Source organism: Ranitomeya imitator, chromosome 1 (genome assembly GCF_032444005.1).
Source record: "Ranitomeya imitator isolate aRanImi1 chromosome 1, aRanImi1.pri, whole genome shotgun sequence".
NCBI classification, from domain to species: Eukaryota; Metazoa; Chordata; class Amphibia; order Anura; family Dendrobatidae; genus Ranitomeya; species Ranitomeya imitator.
This window is the reverse complement of record NC_091282.1, coordinates 313,640,032-313,660,341: the sequence shown is the minus strand read 5'-3', so window position 1 is coordinate 313,660,341 and position 20,310 is coordinate 313,640,032. Positions and strand designations below refer to the sequence as shown.

Below are 20,310 nucleotides of genomic sequence, written 5' to 3'. Positions count from 1 at the left end.
CTCAAGGGCCACCAACAGGTCATGTTTTCAGGATTTCCTTAGTATTGCACAAGTGATAATTTAATCACATGCACAGGTGATGATACCAACACCTTGTGCAATACTAAGGAAACCCTGAAAACATGATCTGTTGGTGGACCTTGAGGACTAGAATTGTGCATCTCTGCATTAGACTAATATAGAATACTAGAATCATAGAATGGTAGAGTTGGAAGGGACCTCCTGGGTCATCTGGTCCAACCCCCTGCCCAAAGCAGAATTCACTAAATCATCCCAGACAGATGTCTGTCCAGCCTCTGTTTGAAAACTTCCATGGAAGGAGAATTCACCACAAGCCCTTCAACTCAACAAGGGAACCAGTTCCATGGTCATTATACATACCCAAGCCCTAACCACCACCACCACCATCCTTGACAAATTTGGTGACTTCCATTGGTTCATAAGCAGTTCCTTCTAAGTTTGACATTCATCTCTAACCATTCCAGAACTATACACTCATGCTTTTTTTGTAAACTCTGGTTCTTGACTGTTTTTGAGGCCTACCAATGATTTACATCTTGTGGTAAACCCTTTTTATTTATTCTGGTACAGTCTTCTCTTTATTGTTGACTTTGACACAAATACGTCTACCCCGTAGTGGAAGATCTTGATCCGGCCAACTGTTTTTAAGTTCTTTTTACCAAGGAAAGAATTCTTCTGTCATTCACCACAGTTGTTTTCCACCTAATGTTGGCTTGCATCACTGGCAGAGACAACTCTGTAGACTTCAGGTCGAGTGGAAATGGAAACAAATACCATATGCACACAAAATAAATCTGATCTATATCTCAAGAGGCTTTTCGTATGAAAATGATTGTAATTCTCATCATGGTCATATATGTGCACTTCAATCTTAAGGTTATTTCATTTCAACTCAAATACTGAATTTAGCAGAACTATTTTTATGCAGAATTTATACATATGCCTATACAGTATAAGCTCTTTCATTACTGTATTTCATCGACACTTCTTAAACTTCCTGTTTGCCCAAGAATGTCAGCTATGTGAAATGTTGGCTACATGTGCATAACCACAATTTTCAGTGACGGATGGCCCTTCATCACTCTCTCTTTTTTATGTCGTGTATTGGCTATATTTTTAGTCTCTTTTCACACAGGATTAGTTAGATTTTCACATTCATCACTGTCACTGTGAAAACAAATATACGGTAATCTTAATGTCTTACAATACTAGATAAGAAATGTTTCTCCTTACCGATCCCCTATCCAGCCGGGATTGCAATGTGAACACTTCCCATTAAGATGGTTGCATGTGTGTCCATCTTTGCAAGGTGGGCATATTTTGGAGCACTCATCGCCATAGAATCCATGGAAACAAACTTGATCACACTTTGTCCCATTCCAGCCTGGTTCACATGCAATGCACCTGCCATCAGCTATGGTACATGGCTGCTGTTCCTTACACTGACCACACCTAGAAGGGAGAGAAATCTGACATAGACTCATTCAGGTTCAATTCAACATCTTGTAACTAAAATCCATAACAGAAAAAAAAGTATATGGGCAATTCAAGGGTATAAATGTACAGTACCTTAAGGGTCAACTCAACTGCACTCGGATATCATACAAGTGTAGTCCAACATCATAAATAGTAAAGAAAAAGCGCAAAATATAGTGCACACAAGGTAATAATAAATAGAAATAGGCTTTATTACAACAACAATGCCAAGACAGACAAAAAATGCAATTAAAAACAATTAAAATCACGATGGAGCGACATGCAAGACAATGAAAAGTCCAACATCTGCGGACTCAGACAATGGAGAAATTAAGTTATCCATTAGTGGTAGCATGCTCAGGAGTTATACGGGTATTGTAGGTGCTCGGGTAATATGTTCGAGTCCCCGCGGCTGCATCATTCGATGCTGTTTTTTAGGCAATCCCTAACAGCCGCGGATCATGCAGCTGCGGGGACTCGAACATACCGTATTACTCAAGCACCTACGATACCCGGTTAACACCCGAGCATGCTCATATAGCGCTATATCCAAGCATGCTCGCTCATCATTGTTATCCGTCTTCTCCACACCTGTAACGCGTGCGACCCAAGTCGAAATGTAAGTGATTTTGCAATCATCATAGCAAGTGACAATATATTGTTGAGACTACACAAACTGTAACAATGAAGGGACAAAGGCTCTCTGTAAATTTTTCCTGTACTCCACCACCACCATCCAGTAGCTACAGGTACTCTAATATTATAGCTTAACCCCATTCACTTAAAGGGAATGTGTTAGGTTTCCTAACTATTCCCAAATACTAATATAGCAGTATATATGTCAGTTACTGCATTGTAACATGGTGTTTGATGTGCCATACTAAGGATGCAATAATCTAAGAATGTACCGTACTTTAATCCTGAAGCGTTGCATATGCAAATGAGACAAGATTAATCGAGCAAGGTGTCCCTTGCCCTGGACCAGTTCAGCCATGGATCTTCTAATCATGCCATCCTAGGCATGACTTCAGGCCTGCATTGCATGACTGTTAGGAGCCAAGATTAGAAAATCTGCAACAGAACTATGCCAGAGCAAGAAGCTTCTTGCCAGACTAGTCCTTCTTCATTTGCATACGTGATGCTGAAGTTTAAAAGCACTATCTTTAAATGGAACTGAGTTGCAGAATACTGTTTCTTACCTGGATTGGTGGGAATTTATGTTCATTGACACACATGATTAGCAATTTACTGTACTGCTGATTATGGATGTCATTTGCATTTGCATACCCCTTTGACCAATATTCCGCCCCAAAATCTAAAAAAAAACCCGTAGGTTTTTAAATTGCAATACTGCCAAATTCTGTATTTATATGTCACTAGGGAAGCTATATTCAGGGGGTGAAATAAGTTTTGAAACTATCACCAACATTCTATGCAAATCTATTTCTAAAGGTGCTTTTGACATAAAATTCCCACCAGATTTGGTAACAACCCGTCCAATCCACACAGGCAAAGGAATCAAACCACAGCTTTCCATAAATTAAGTTATGTGTAATAATGAGAAATGACACAGGAAAAAAGTATTGAACACATGAAGAGAGGTTTAACCCCTTAGTGACGGAGCCAAATTTTTGAAATCTGACCAGTGTCACTTTATGTGGCAATAACTCTGCAATGCTTCAACAAATCCCAGTGATTTTGAGATTGTTTTTTCGTGACACATTATACTTTATGATAATGGTAAATTTAGGTCAATATGTTTTGTGTTTATTTATAAAAAATATCAAACATTTGAGAAAAATGTTAAAAAATTAGCAATTTTCAAACTTTGAATGATTATCCCTTTAATCCAGATGGTCATAATACAGCAAACCATTAATAAATAACATTTCCCTCATGTCGGCTTTACACAAGCACCATTTGTAAAATGTTCTTTTATTTTGTTAGCATTTTAGGAGGTTTAAAAATGTAGCAGCAATTTTTCATTTTTTCAAGGAAATTTACAACATTTATTTTTTTAGGGAACTATCCATGTTTGAAGTGACTTTAGGGGTCTCATATATTGGGAAACCCCCAAATGTGATACCATTTTAAAAACAGCACCCCCTGACATATTGAAAACTTCTTTCAGGTAGTTTATTAGCCCTTCAGGTGCTTTACAGGAATTAATGCAAAGTGGTATAACAGAAATGAAAATGTGTATTTTTACCACCTAAATGTTGGTAACTTCTGAACAGGTTACAACAGCCGGCAGACTCTAAGGCTGCTCTTTGGTCGTGAATTACCATCGCAAACATCAGGACCACACAATCATGATCTGAGGGCACCAATTGGGATAAAGAGGGAGCCCCCACACTCTGTTAACCATTAATAATGATGTAGTCACTATTGACAGCAGCATCTAAAGGGTTAAATAGATATGGACTGTGCCAACATTGATCGTGGCTGATACAGCAAGTTGTCAGCTATAGTGGACAGCCGACAGCTGCTGGATTGTCACCTGTATGGGGAGGCTATTCTCTTATGTCTCAGGTCAGTTAAAAGACGTATTGGCTGTCATTAAGGGGTTAAAAAGTAATGGAAAGTTATGACTCCAGCTGAAATCTATCAGTAATTATAAATAAATACTGCCAGTGCAAAATAAATACGGCCTATAAAAAGTTGTCTCATTACCAAGGTGCCACATAAGAAACATCTCAGGATAAGTAAAACCAGTGAGCTGTCACAAGACCTTCACAACCTTACTGTTGCAAAACATACTGATAGCATTGGTTACAGAAGAATATATAAACTACTGAAGGTTCCAGTGAGCATTGTTGGAACCTTAATCTGGAAGTGGAAAGAACATCATTTCACCATAAACTGGCCTCAACCAGATGCTCCCTGCAAGATTTCAGTCAGAGAAGTGAAAAGAATTATCAGAAGAGTACTCCAAGAGCCAAGGACCATGTGTGCTACACCAATACAATCAGCAGGTACAATTGTTTCAAAGAAAATGATAATATACTCAACCTCCATGACCTGTATGCACACAACACAAGACTCCATTGCTGAACAAGAAACATGTTCAAAAGTCTTTAAAGTTTGCTCAAAAACATTTAGACATGCCTGTGAAATACTGAGAGAATGTAGTCTGGTCAGAAGAGACCAAAATTGAACTCTTTGGATGCCATAATACACACAATCTTTGGAGGCAAAAACGCACTGCATATCACCACAAAAACACCATATCAATACTGAAGTTTGGAGGTGGGAACATCATGGCTTGGGCTGTTTTTCAGTGTATGGCACTGAAAAACATCATATGATTGAAGAAAGGATGAAAATACAAATGTAGTGGGATATTCTTGATAAAAATCTGCTGTCAACTACTAGGATGTTGAAGATGAAACGAGTGTGGACATTTCAGCAAGACAAAACTCACAGCCAAGGAAACTTTAAATTGGTTTCAGAGAAAGAAAATAAAGCTGCTAGAATGGCCCAGCCAACCATCTGACCTGAATCCAATAGTAAGGAACTAAAGCTCAGAGTTCATAGAAGGAGCCCACAAAACTTTCAGGATTTGAAGAGTGTTTGTGTGGAAGAATGGACAAAAATCACACCTTAGCAATGCATGCAACTAGTTTCTCCATACAGGAGGCATCTTGAAACTGTCATTACCAGCAATGGCTTTTGTACAAAGTATTAATTAAATTTCAGCAGGCGTGTTCAATACTTTTTCCATGGGTCATTTCTCATTATTATGCATAATTTACTTTTAGAAATGTATTTCCTTAGAAAATCCGTGACGTGTTCAACACTTATTTCACCCACTGTATATATACAGTGTATGTATACTTCTACATGCATATATAGGTGCTTCTCAGAAAATTAGAATATCATCAAAAAGTTAATTTAAATCAGTTTTTCAATACAAAAATTGAAACTCATATATTATAAAGAGTCATTACAGATGATCTATTTGAAGTGTTTAAGTGTTTATTTCTGTTAATGTTGATGATTATGCCTTACAGACACTGAAAACCCAAAAGTCATTATCTCAGTAAATTAGAATACTTTATAACACCCATATGAAAAATGATTTTAAAATCCGAAATGTTTGCCAAATTAAATGTGTGTTCAGCAAATGCACTCAATACTTGGTCGGAGCTCCTTTTGCATCAATTACTGCATCAATGCGGCGTGGCATGGAGGCAATCAGCATGTGGCACTGCTGAGGTGGAAGCCCAGGTTGCTTTGATAGCAGCCTTCAGCTCGTCTGCATTGTTGGGTCTGGTGTATCTCATCTTCTCTTGACAATACCCCATGGATTCTCCATGGGGTTAAGGTCAGGCGAGTTTGCTGGCCAATCAAGCACAGTGATACTGTTGTTTTTAATCCAGGTACTTGTACTTTTGGCAGTGTGGACAGGTGCCAAATCCTGCTGGAGAATGAAATTTCCATCCCGAAAAAGCCTGTTGGCAGAGGGAAGCATGAAGTGCTCTAAAAAGTCCTGGTAGATGGCTGCGCTAACTTTGGTTTTGATAAAACACAGTGGACCTACACCAGCAGATGACATGGCTCCCCAAACTATCTCTGATTGTGGAAACTTGACACTAGGCCTCAAGCAGCTTGGATTGTGTCCCTCTCCACCCTTCCTCCAGACACTGGGACCTTGATTTCCAAATGCAAAAATTTACTTTCATCTGAAACAACACCTTGGACCACTGAGCAACAGTCCAGTTCTTTTTCTCCTTGGCCCAGGTAAGACACTTCTGGTGTTGTCTATTGGTCACGAGTGGCTTGACACAAGGAATGCGACACTTGTAGCCCATGTCCTGGATAAATCAGTGTGCGGTGGCTCTTGAAGCAATGACTCCAGCTGCAGTCCACTTCTTGTGAATCTCCCCCAAAATTTTGAATGACCTTTTTTTAACAATCCTTTCAAGGATGCGGTTATCCCAGTTGCTTGTGCATCTTTTTCTACAACACTTTTTCCTTCCGCTCAACTTTCCATTCAGGGCCAGACTGGCCATCGGGCAGTTCTGGAAAATGCCAGAATGGCCGGTGGCAGTCATGGGCCGCTCAACAGCGTCGACTCCCCCACGCCGCGGACTCACCCCCCCCACCAGCACCACCGCATTCAACTATACCAGCGTCTATGACATTACATTCTATGGGGGCTGTGCTATATTACATTCTATGGGGGCTGTGCTGTATTACATTCTATGGGGGCTGGCTGCATTACATTCTATGGGGGCTGTGCTGTATTACATTCTATGGGGCTGTGCTGTATTACATTCTATGGGGGCTGTGCTGTATTACATTCTATGGGGGCTGTGCTGTATTACACTCTATGGGGGCTGTGCTGTATTACATTCTATGGGGGCTGTGCTGTATTACATTCTATGGGGGCTTTGCTGTATTACATTCTATGGGGGCTGGCTGCATTACATTCTATGGGGACTGTGCTGCATTACATTCTATGGTGGCTGTGCTGCATTACATTCTATGGGGATGTGCTGCATTACATTCTATGGGGGTTGTGCTGAATTACATTCTATGGGGCTGTGTTGTATTACATTCTATGGGGGCTGTGTTGTATTACATTCTATGGGGGCTGTGCTGTATTACATTCTATGGGTGGCTGGCTGCATTACATTTTATGGGGGCTGTGCTGTATTACATTCTATGGGGGCTGGCTGCATTACATTCTATGGGGGCTGGCTGCATTACATTCTATGGGGGCTGTGCTGTATTACATTCTATGGTGGATGGCTGCATTACATTCTATGGGGGATGTGCTGCATTACATTCTATGGTGGATGGCTGCATTACATTCTATGGGGGTTGTGCTGAATTACATTCTATGGGGCTGTGTTGTATTACATTCTATGGGGGCTGTGTTGTATTACATTCTATGGGGGCTGTGCTGCATTACATTCTATGGGTGGCTGGCTGCATTACATTCTATGGGGGCTGTGCTGTATTACATTATATGGGGGCTGGCTGCATTACATTCTATGGGTGGCTGGCTGCATTACATTCTATGGGTGGCTGGCTGCATTACATTCTACATTCTTCAGGCAAGGATGATGACAGTTATACTTAGCACCCAGCACCTGACAATAGCGCTAACTCTACTGCTTTTCCCAGCCGCCAGAGCATTTAGTTCTGGTATGTGTAATGATTTTTAGGGTTGATGTCAGCTGCGTAAAGTCAGCTGCTATCAATCCCTGGTGTAAGTAATGGAGAGGTGTCTATCAGACACCCCACTACTAGCCCAGACATGGCGAGATTCAGAATGAGGCTCCATAGCCTTTGGTCATCTCAATCCCTTCATTATCTACGAGATCCAGTTATGTAGGTAGAGTAGCGGCTTTTCTTGGTACTGCAACTAAAAGCAATAAATAGGACTGAGCTGTAATGCTGGATACAGCTGTAATTATATGTTATATAGTCGTGTTACACTCCCCTCACTTCTTGTAACCTACAAGTGTACAAAGATATTATACAGTCACCATGTGACAAGTGGGCCTCTGTAACTTCAAATGCCAGGGCTGAATTTTAGTCCCAGTCCGGCCCTGTTTCCATTAATATGCTTGGATACAGCATTCTGTGAACAGCCAGCTTCTTCAGCAATGACCTTTTGTGGCTTATCCTCCTTGTAAAGTGTGTCAATGACATCTGTCAAGTCAGCAGTCTTCCCCATGATTGTGGAGCCTACTTAAACAGACTAAGGGACCTTTTTAAACTCTTAGGAAGACTTTGCAGGTGTTTTTTGCTAATTATTCTAATTTACTGACGTAATGACGTTTATATGAGTTTCACTTTTTGTATTGAAGAACTGAAATAAAGTAACTTTTTGATGATATTCTAATCTTGGGAGAAGCATATTGTCACGCCGTAAGCGGCTATAAAGGGACAGGATGGCGTACTGGGACCCGCACCTGTCCCTACCACTTTAATGGGGCCCTGGCTTTCCCTTATCTCGGGGGTACCTATGATGGTTAGGAGGCCCGAGCTGCCAGCGTATCCCTGTCTCCTGTGCAGGCACTATGAGTGGCCCCCTCTGCCCCCAAAGGAGGTGGACTGCACCAGTGTAATAATACAACAAATAACAGGGTATACAGACAAGGTAACTAAAAGTCTCAAACTCACCAAATGCTCACACAACCACAGAGGAAACACAGAGAAGGGAAGAGATAGAATAAACTAGGAAGGAAAACAGGTTTAACATGCAACCAAAACAGCAGACACCAATCTCTGTAAATAAACCTCCAACACCAACACTACGCTCCTTCAACCTCCAAGCCAGGCAGTAGAACTGATCACTGACAATAGCTGAAGTGAGGACTGGGTCTATATAGAGGATCAGATTACAAAATCCCCTTCAGCTGAGAGAGACCCAGCTCTCAGCAACTCAGCAATAAGGTTAACTCCTGCACTGCTGGCACAAAGCAACCAGGTCAGAATACAGGTGAAGAGCTTCTGTTCACGGTGTGTGAACGAGGCCCAGAGCGCTGCGGTTCTCTGGAACCTTTCTGTCACGGTAGCCCCGTGACACATATATATCTATATATACATACAGTCCTCAACATTGATATTGCAACAACAAAAAGGAAAATTTGTGGAATTAAACAAATTAGATGATAGATAGATATGTTAATGACAAAAGCTTTCATAATGTGACGATTCAAAGAGGGAAAACGGAAAGTGGACCCTCTAGACCACGACAACGAACCCCCCATGGACGAGCTGACCACATAGACCTCCCCCTATACAGGGAGAGTTAGGGGCAGGCCTGTGATGGATTATCGCCACGGCAGCTGGAGGACCAGAATGGGAGAAGACCAGGAAGAGGCGGAGATAGTTGGACCACAGGATAAGAGAGTACTGCAGAGAGACAGAACTGGCGGGTATAACGGGAACACTGCAGAAACACAGACTGTGCCAAAGCAATGCAGAGAGACAGGGACTGACGAAGGTAAAGCAGTGACACAGGGACTGACGGAGGTACAGCAGAGACACAGGGACTGAGGGGTGTACTGCAGCAGTGCAGGAAGGCACTGAGGGAACGCAGAGGCTGGCAAGGTACTGGAGACAGGATTAACCATAAGTCAGAGAGAGACGAACTCACAGAGACCAGGGGCGGCCAGGAGCACATGAAGGAACAAATGATAACCAGGCACAGAGGAACGGCAGAAAGCAGTTTAAATACCTTAGGGCAGCGGAGCACTTCCGGGTACCAGTCCTCCAGTACCATAGAGAGGACAATAAGGAGCGCCGACTTCCGGGTACTAGTCCTCCAGGATCAAAGAGAAGACGAAGAGGAGCGCTGACAGAAGATCAGAAGTGCGCGCGCAGCACTGAACCTGGTATGCGCGCGCGCGCACGGGAAGCCGAAGCCAGGAGCGAGCGCGGAGGGAAGGACGCTGCAAAAGGAGAGGCACGCCGGGACACCGAAGACAGGTAAGTATGACAGGGCAGGGGAGGCGGCAGCAGCGGTATGACACATAACAGTATTCTAGTATAAAAAGTTTTGAAAAGTTGCATAATTTGGGTGCAACTTGTGGCTAACTCCCGTACATCTCATCATCAAGACAATGCCAGTCTTAATGAATTGGGTCCAAAAGTTTCAAAACATCTTGATTTATTCAGTATTGAGTATGAGCACCATGTGCAGAAATATACGCAGTTGCATTCTTTGGCTGCTGTCAATGAGGTTATTGATGGTTGTCTGAGAAATGTTCTGCCATGATAAATACACATGGGCATGCAAATCATCAAGATCCATTACTTGCATCTTCTTTTGCAATTGCAAACAAATAACATCCAATATTTGCTCGATGGAAGACAAGTCTGCAGACTCTGGAGGCCATGGTAGCACATTTAGCCTATGAAGCAGCTCGATTAATATGCGGCCTGACACTGTCGGATTGAAAATCGGCACCTAGAAATGGCCATCCTACCAGTTCACAACCAAATCAATGTGATAGCATACCAAGGCATATAAGTGCATATATTTCTGCGGATGAAGCTTATACTCAATATTGAATAAATCGAGTTGTCTTGAATATTTAGTTTCCATTTTATCGTCATTTACAGTACATATCAATAACATGTCTATCTGTCCTGTGATTTCTATAAGTCCACGATTTTTCCTTCTTGACACTGCAATTTCAACACTGAGGACTGTGTGAGTGTATATATAAGCGCATAAATATATATGTATATATTGTAGGGATTAGCTCAGGTGAGCAATGGCAGGGCCGCAGTAATGAGGCAACACACAGGCTTGCAGTCCAAACTTCAGTGGTTTATTGGCACTTTAAACAGTCCGTGACAAAAAAGTAAGAGAAAAAACCAAACATACTCCAGCTTGGAGAACCACTGGTCTCAGACTCACCCTTATACGGGACGGGCTTAACTAAGCGGCTGCCAGGTCAGCGGCTTCCGCCAGGTGCCATTCCCAGGGCTGCTAACAGTCGTGTCACCAACCTTTGTGACATGTGTGGGAGAGAAGACAGTTCAGGCTCCTTCCAGCCTAGTTCCATCCCCAGAATAACATGTGCCAAACAAAAGAAACTCCATTACATAGTCTATAGCCTCACCCACAGGTGAGGTATCCATCACATGGGCTGATCACATGACCGTGACATCACTGCAGGTCCTCAACCTTAGTGAAATAACATGCCAAAACTTATCCTGCTGGGAGAAACATATCTTCCGTCCAGCACTACACCTTTTAGTGCATCACAATATATATACTGTGTATATATATATATATATATTTATATATATATATATATTTATACATACATATATATAGCCGTATTGTTTATAATGACAATATACTGTTTAGCTGCAATGGATGACAAGGAGACTCCATTTCATATTACAGATTGCTTCTCAGAAAATATAAACAGATTTAGAGCATGGAGAAAAATACTTGTAAAACATGGAAGTTGAAAATGATCTGGGACGTTCAGATGCAGGGAAGCCTTAGTGTCACAACTACAAGAATAAATTAATAACATAACATCAATCCATTAATCTATTTCTTCAGGGAAAATATTTGTCAAATATCTTAGAATGTCCTTGTAATTCATCAGATAATACAATCTGGCCATCCTTTGACTAAATAATTAAATAAGTAAAGTTTTCTTACCGCCTCCTGCAGCCCTGGCCATACAGTCCCGCTGGACATGGTTCGCGGCAATATTTGCCCCTGTAGCCAGGCTCACAAGTGCATGTTCCATCCACTTGATTACATTTCCCTTTGTAACACTGGCATACTCGTTCGCAGCGTGTTCCCCATAGGCGATCTCTGCACATGCAACGTCCAGTCAATTGATCACATGGTGAGTTGTTGCATGTGCACTGATTGTTACAGCTCCTTGCCCACCATCCTGGTTGACAGATGCATCTTCCAGTGGCTTGGTCACACTGTGAGTTGGAACTGCAGTAGCAGGCAGTTGCACATTGAGGCCCCCACCAGTTCGGTTCACAAGTACATTTCCCAGTCTCTTGGTCACACTTGCCATGTTTACAGAGACAGGCATTCTCACAGTTGGGTCCCCATCGGTTTGGATTGCATGTGCACTGACCGCCTACATCATCACATTGTCCATGAGGATGGCAGGAACATTTTTCTTTGCAGTCTGGACCCCAGAACTGTCTTGGACATTCTAGAACAAAAAAGATTTATAGAATCTTAGACTATATACATTCATATACATACATGTAAGCTAACACAAAGACAATTCTATATTGAAGTGTATCTATGGAATTGCTCATGGATAATGTATTTAAAATGCCCGTAGAGTGCAGGGATGGAAGTTAACACCTCTTTGGATAAACTCATAGTTCTATTTCGTTTTTTTGCTTGAATAAAGAGTCTTTTAGGGGTAAACGAGGGTTGCTCAATAACTTATTTACCCCAGCATCTTCTGTTAGTGTTAGAAAATTGAGCTTTTCTTTGCATGTTGAGACTAATCTGGACATGCAATGAAGTAATATTTAGAGTGCACACTGTCAACGAATGATGTGCTGTTGGAACGGGCTGTAAATCCCTCGACTCTAGGCAATCAAAATTCACTGCAAACTCTTGGGTTTATGGTGAAAATGTTTCATTCATGTACATGCACAAAGAAAACCAAAAATGGGAGCAGGTCAAATGGTGGTACAGAAAGGCGACTACAAATTATAACAAACGTTTCAACACATCCCGGGTCTTAATCATTAAGTTGCTTCTTTCTGAAGGTAGGAGAGCAAGTTATCACATTAGCATTAAATGGAACCTGTCACCCCCAAAATCGAGGGTGAGCTAAGCCCACCAGCATCAGGGGCTTATCTACAGCATTCTGGAATGCTGGAGATAAGCCCCCAATGTATCCTAAAAGAGGATTAAGAAAAGAGGATTCAGAAAAAGAGGTTATATTATACTCACACAGGGGCGGTCCCGATCCCTGTCCGATGGGTGTCGCGGTCCGGTCCGGCGCCTCCTATCTTGATCAGATGACGTCCTCTTCTGGTCTTCCCACTGCAGCTCCGGCACAGGGGACTTTGTCTGCCCTGTTGAGGGGAGAGCAAAGTACTGCAGTGCGTAGGCGCCGGGCCTCTCTGACCTTTCCCAGCGCCTGCGCGCTGCAGTATTTTGCTCTGCCCTCAACAGGGCAGACAAAGTACGCCTGCGCTGGAGCCGCAGCGAGAAGACCAGAAGAGGATATCCTATGAAGATGGGAGGCCCCGGATGGGGCCGCGGCGCCCACCGGATCGGACCGCCCGCCCAAGTGAGTATAATATAACCTCTTTTTCTCATGTTTTAGGATACATCGGGGGCTTATCTACAGCATTACAGAATGCTGCAGCATGCCCAATAGCCAGTACATAGCAGGCAGCCTTTCTGGCGACTAATTACCCCAGGTGCAGTACCAAATCTGACCTGAGAGTAAGGGGGCGCCAGAGAGCTGCAAGTGTTAAGTGGAACTGTAAGCGGGATATACATAAATCCCTGCAGTTCGTGGTATATTGAAGAGCAGTGGGATACCTAAAATAAGCCCCTGCTGTAAACTAAGAGGTCAATAGCCTTGTGTGTGTTTTTTCATCACATTGTGGAGTGGAGAGATAACTAAGATAAGCCCCCCTGCACATGTGATAGCCGTCTGTTGGCCTAAAGTCACCCCGATCCGTGACGTAGGGGTGACGGTCACGGTGTGAATCGTGACAAATTGCTGTAGATAAGCCCCTGATGCCGGTAGGTTTAGCTCACCCTCGATTTTGAGGGTGACAGGTTCCCTTTAAGGCTAAGTTCACACTGCGTTAGTGCAGTCCGTTCAACACATCCATTAAATGGACTGCACTAGCGCAAGTGCCGACGTTTGCACAGTGCTAGCGCAGATGGAGCATCTGCTAGCTCCATCTGCGCTAGTAGTGCGCTAGCAGTGACGTACCCGGAAACGCTGCAGCCCGAGTCTCGGGTCCGTCACTCAATGACGGCACATCGCTAGCGCACGAGCATTATGGGCGAGCGCAAGCGATGCGTCCGCCATTGAAAGTAATGGCGGCGTTAACGGACTACGTTACACCGCGTTATGCTGCGGTGTAACGTAGTCCTTTAAACGGGTCACACTAACGCAGTGTGAACCCAGCCTAAGAAAAAGGGAGGAATTTCACTGTGGGATCCGCAATGAGGTGAACTACAGTACAGACCAAAAGTTTGGACACACCTTAAATATTTTTCTGTATTTTCATGACTCATCAAGAAAATGCCAAGAGTGTGCAAAGCAGTCATCAAAGCAAAAGCTGGCTACTTTGAAGAACCTAGAATATAAGACATATTTTCAGTTGTTTCCCACTTTTTTGTTAAGTATATAATTCCTAATGTGTTAATTCATAGTTTTGATGCCTTCAGTGTGAATGTACAATTTTCATAGTCATGAAAATGCAGAAAAATCTTTAAATGAGAAGGTGTGTCCAAACTTTTGGTCTGTACTGTATACCGAGCCACCAATGATGAACAGTCGACTGGGAAACATGTTAAAAAAAAAAAACAAGCTCATTTTTTTGCTGCCCTTGGCAAAGCAGTCTTATGCTACTTTGTAGCAACTGGTGAACTACTATCAATTTATTATAATCTTGTGGTTTATTATTTACTATCTGAAAAGTTGAAACATAAAAACACATTAGTAAAAATCAAAAAATCGAATAAAAAAAGTCAAAATAAGTCACATTCAATACTATAGTCATTATATTTGTTCCTGTTTTTGTCAAGTACAAAATCCACAGATATGGACAGTCATACACATAAAATATACTGTATATTGTGTAATTAATAGTAAATATCGTGGTGTAAGCAAAATTTGAAATAATCTAGCTTTCCCACTAGCCACTGGAAAGGCGACAACAAGCCGACACATCCTGTTCCCTGTAGCTCACTTGTCTGCTTTGCTGTATATACTAACTCAGGACGAGGGACACATCTATTTATCAATGGTTGATAAGTTATTTAAATGATTTTGCTACCCCATCTGAGAGCAGCATGATGCAGGGAGGATGCCCTGATTCCAGGGATGTATGACTTACTGCAGTTTTGATAAAATCACAGTTTTATCTGTTGCAGATCTACCAGTTCTCTAAATGCTGCTCTCATAACGCCGCCCACAACATTGATTTACAGCTTTCTGTGTACACTATGCATAGCCAAAAACCTGTCAATCGGAGGCAGGGTTATACATAGAAGGTTTACTAGTCCTCTATTGATAATCTCCTGCTGATAAATCAGTGATTTTATCAAAACTGAATCAAGCAGCTCAGTATGTGACATACTGCTGTAATCAGGATCTCTGCCCCTACATTATGATGCTCCCACATTTTACTATAATGATTGCTCTATTATCTGAATCCTACATAAGAAAGGATAGTAATGATATACTATTTACATAAAGCTCAATATTTTATCATTTCTTTGAGATACTAACAATCTATGACTGTAAAGAATATTGGAGATATAATTTCATGTCAATCATTTGTACCCTATTTGGCATGGGATTATAAGACCCCCTTCCTTTGTGCAGCTGTAACAGGACACCTAGCTCAGCAGGGTGTCAAGCCTGAAAAAGCTGTGAGCAACAGATCTCACACCTTGAGCCAGCTAAGCTCAGCACAAAAGGCTGGCTTGGACTGTGGCTAACCATGAGATCTAACTACCGGTATTTTCTTCAGACACCTAGGATTTCCTAAGTAGAATATGGACCTATCATACCTCATAGCCACCCACCGGTTACATTTTCGAGATCTCTGAAATGGGCTGAACACTTTCCAGGGTCTCAATCCATTCTAGCCCCCTCAAGGTTGGGAGATATGCAGAATGGCTAGTAGAAGCCAGATAGCAAAGCTGTGTTTGGTCGCAACATGTCGCAGGGACTCGTCCGGATAAATTGGTACCAAATCCGCCTCCCCAGGACAGTCCATTAAGGAGTTATGACCCATCTAAGGTTTTGGAGTTTTTAGCTGCTTGAGGCAAGGGGATGGGATTTAGATTTAGCCCAGAGGGCAGGAGGGGAGTGATCCAAAAAAGGTTAAATGCACCATTGTGTATATAGTGTATTGTCTAGTGTGCTCTTAAGGCGATTAAATATATAATTTACCCTTGGGCTGCTCTTTTATTTCGATTCACGAATCCACATGTCCGCGATCTCGGCTTAACTTTCCATGTGGACCAGGCTTATATCTAACGGTGAACTGGTGGCAGTCCTACTGGGCTGACCAGGCACTGTTTAACTAGTGCTAGTGAAAGGGGACTTTCAGCCTGTCAGGGCTCTCACTCCCCGGGCCTCCTTGGGCCAGTGTGGACAGGGGATGTCTGTGTAAAACTGTACCAGGCTGACGTTACGTGTCCCCAGGGGGTGTGCAACGTCACATTGGTGAAAGTGAGGAGACCGCATAACGTGATATGCTGACGTAATAGTGACATCAGGCGGGGTGGTGAGGTGTGGGTTCATCACAATGACTATTCTCTATTTGGCTCTCATATAGTTCTGCTGCCATAAAGTGCACACAGCCTGGTGACCTGATCATACAGCAAAGACGTGCTCTCCAATAAGGAAAGTTTAAAGATTAAAAAGTAAATAGCTACATTAAAAAAGAACCACAATATTTCTCTTTTACATACCTACATCTTATTGATGAACCAAAATGAAAAAGAATTCAAGACGAGACATTCCCTTTAAAACAACTCCTTATAGCAATATTAGATTCTCTATGACTTAGCTTTTACTATTCACAGATTCATCTGTGTTGGTTTATTGTAGAGAATAGAATAATTGGCAATAGAAAAATCAAGTTAAATATAGTACAAATTATTTTTCATTATTCTTATACGGTAATTAAAAAACCCTTTGGGTGGGACTATCACTTCCTATATGACGTCAGATAAGAATAGCTATTTATCCCTGATAGTCTGTCTTTGATAGTTTAGGAACAAGGGACTTGAGACCCTTGTCCTAATGATCAGTGTGAGTCCCAGTGTGCAGCTCCTAATGGGAATCTGTCAGCAGGTTTTTGCTATGTAATCTGATAGCAACATAATATAGGGAAATAGACCCAGATTCCAGTGATGTATTGCTTAGTTTACTGGGTGCAAAATAGGTGTGATAGAATCACAGTTTTCTCTGCCACAGATCTAGCAGAGCTCAGCTTGCTGAGCTGTGTATAACCTCACCCACTCCACTTATCAGCAGCTTTCTGTGTGCACTGACAGAAAGCTGATAATCGTAGTGGGGGTGTGGTTGGACCAGGAGGCATCAGACACTTAGTCATCTAGTGATAATATCCTGCTGATAAAACACTGATTTTACTAGAACAGCGAAACAGAGCCTAGTAAGTAACACATTGCTGCATTCGCCGTCTCTGCATCTGCACCTACATCATGCTGTTATACAGTATAATAAAAACATGGTCACATATTCCCTTTAATCAATCAAATATATATAACATCTATCCTATGGGAAAACTTATTTAACATGCTGTCAGCTCCAACGGCGCCAATCTACAAATATAAGGCAGGTGCATGGTTAATACTAAGCATACATGAAAATGTATCATTCAACCCTTTTGATCATGACATCAATATATAAGCGATCAAACATTGCTTACTTGTTTCACAATTGGCACCAAAGTAGCCGTGACGACATCGACATTCATTTGGCCGGACACAGACTTCATTTTCTTTACAGGTAAAGTTGCCTTCACATATTGCTAGGAATCAATTAACAGTACCATTGCGTTAAAAAGAGTTACCAAAGTCAATAAATCCATAAAATCATTCTACCAAATAATGAGTATAATGGTCCTCATACGAGAACATTTGGCATCTTTCCTTAAGTTGCCTTTTTTGGGTCAACACACCAAGAACGTTATAAGATGAGCTTGATGGAACGATGACTCTTTTTAGACTTGGGCTCTGTTCACATCTAAGCTGTTTATTTCAGTCACTCTGCTCATAATGAAGATAATGATGACAATGCCGGATCCATCTCACCGCGCACACCGATGGAGCTGAACCGCTATAATGTAGTCTGTCGGTTTCCACTTTGGTGACTGTCACTTTACTGGAGAAGATAAGGCACCAAGCTGCGCTATTTCGTCACAAATTTTTGACAAAACCTACCTTGGTGGTTCTGAACTTGGCCTCCAACTCAGATGTGGGGACAATATATAAATATATATCCTTATGAATGTTATGTGTGAATATTTGGCATGATTTGTTTTGGGAAAAGAAGAGAAAGGGAAAAGAGGAACAAACTGCTACAAAAAGATGATGAAAGCAAATAATATCACAACGCACAAGTATTACAAACTGGAATATTGGGGTGTAGTACGGAGAAATAACTTTATATGAACTGTACTAGGTAGACAAACATTGTCCAAAATAGGCAGAGTAATAGCACACATTCTATAGTCTGGTCTGTAAATTGGACCAGACAAGCGATTTTGTTCATGAGAACCCAAGGTCAGAGTGAAATATAGCCCAAGCGAACTAGCTCCAAGTCTGTACAGCACACAGACAAGTTCGTTGCAATGTTTTGCGTTCCGGTGGGACAGAGAGTGATTTTTCATGCTCAAAAGTTTGGGTCACCATTGTTTTCAATGAGGATAGGGTTCTGGTTCAAGTTCGGGTACAGTTCTGGTACCCAAACCGAACTTTGGAATAAAATTTGTGTCGGGTACCAGAACCTGAACTTCCACAGGTTCGCTCATCCCTACCTGCCACTAGTTTTCTTGGAGATCTGACTGTTCACACACAGTCTGCACCTTCTAAACCAAAATCAATAGTTCCTGTAGCTTAAAAGCCTATGAAAGGAGTAAGTATATTCAATAATAGTTTGAATATTTCTTTAGAGTAGGCAAACTTTTGCAGAAACAAATTTGTATTAATGTAATTAAAATGTGGTGGCTCAATGGCACCATAGGGAATTTCACAATTATCCTGCCAAGAGTCCACAGCCTGCTGTTTGTCTGGAAAATCAATGAGTTCTTATGAATAAACAACAAAATTCATGCAGATAATGAAAAATTAGAGGATAAAAAGAAACTGCACAGTACTAACGATAAAAATGCCAATGTGTGTTTTATTAAGATTAAATATTTTCTCTATGATATTGTCACTTTCTAACCATATATTGTGTATTTGATACACTGCCGATTTTGCAAGTTTTCCCACCTACAAAGAATGGAGAAATCTGTAATTTTTATTATAGTTACACTTCAACTGTGTAAGACTGAATCTTAAAAAAAAAATCAAGAAAATCCCATTGTATGATTTTTACATAATTAATTTACATTTTATTGCATGAAATAAGTATTTGATACAAAAGAAAAACTGAACTTAATATTTAGTACAGAAACCTTTATTTGCAATTACAGAGGTCAGACGTTTCCTGTAGTTCTGGACCATTATTTAAAAGTCATACAATGAGATTTACTGTTTTTATTTTTACATTCTGCCTCTCAAAGTTGAAGTGTACCCTCGATAAAAATTACAGACCTCTCCATTCTTTGTAGGTGGGAAGACTTGCGAAATCGGCAGTGCATCAAATACTTATTTCCCCCACTATATAATATACTTATACATGTAATTGTTAAAATTATATTTTGTCCACTTCTTGTTTGACCCTTTCACTGCCAAATAGTCTTGACAAATATATAACGAATAATTATGAACTTAAATGAAATATAAAATTATAAATTAAGTTTAGTGATAAAAATTAAAAACACAATATCTCACGTTTTACCACCAGTGTTTCACGTGTTTCTGGTGAAGCAGTTAGCCCACAAAACAATGCCAACAGGATAAAAATAACAAATAACCTTAGAGTCTATGTGACATCAGTCAAAAACAGGGACAGAACGCGTATGTGAAAATCGGACGTCCGAGTGACACCTTACACACAGGGTTAGAAATCAAACTTTTTCACACCATTTTAAAGTGTTGCACTTAAAATATTGTTTCAAAATATTTCCATCCTAGTCTTTAGTATGATACTAAGTGTTCAGCTTCAGCCCTTAAAGTCCTAATGTACTGAATCCTTACCAGTGAAAAGGTTAACATTTTTTGGTTTTCAGTTCTGTCATTGCTCATGTCATACCCAAGGAAATTGCTCCTTAGTAGTACATGAAGAATAGAATGATGGAGAATAAAATGTATTAAATACAAAACCAAAAGGAACTTGCGCCTTGCGCGATACTTGGCGTGAACTTCCTTTGAGCACAAAAAATCAGCAAATTACAGTGCATAAAGCAGCAACTTGGACTCATTACATAGGAATATCA

At 41.3% G+C, this 20,310-nt stretch overlaps 1 protein-coding gene across 1 annotated transcript in view; it reads right to left on the bottom strand.

Annotated features, from left to right (window-relative positions):
- SCARF2 (scavenger receptor class F member 2) overlaps positions 1-20,310 on the bottom strand; it is a 364,459-nt gene that overhangs the window by 177,515 nt on the left and 166,634 nt on the right. Inside the window, exons 3-5 of the mRNA XM_069758527.1 lie at positions 17,635-17,736; positions 11,648-12,167; positions 1,255-1,473 (exon numbers count right to left, since the gene is read on the bottom strand). Of these exons, the coding sequence (XP_069614628.1) occupies positions 1,255-1,473; positions 11,648-12,167; positions 17,635-17,736 (841 nt within the window). The remainder of the gene's footprint in view (positions 1-1,254; positions 1,474-11,647; positions 12,168-17,634; positions 17,737-20,310) is intronic.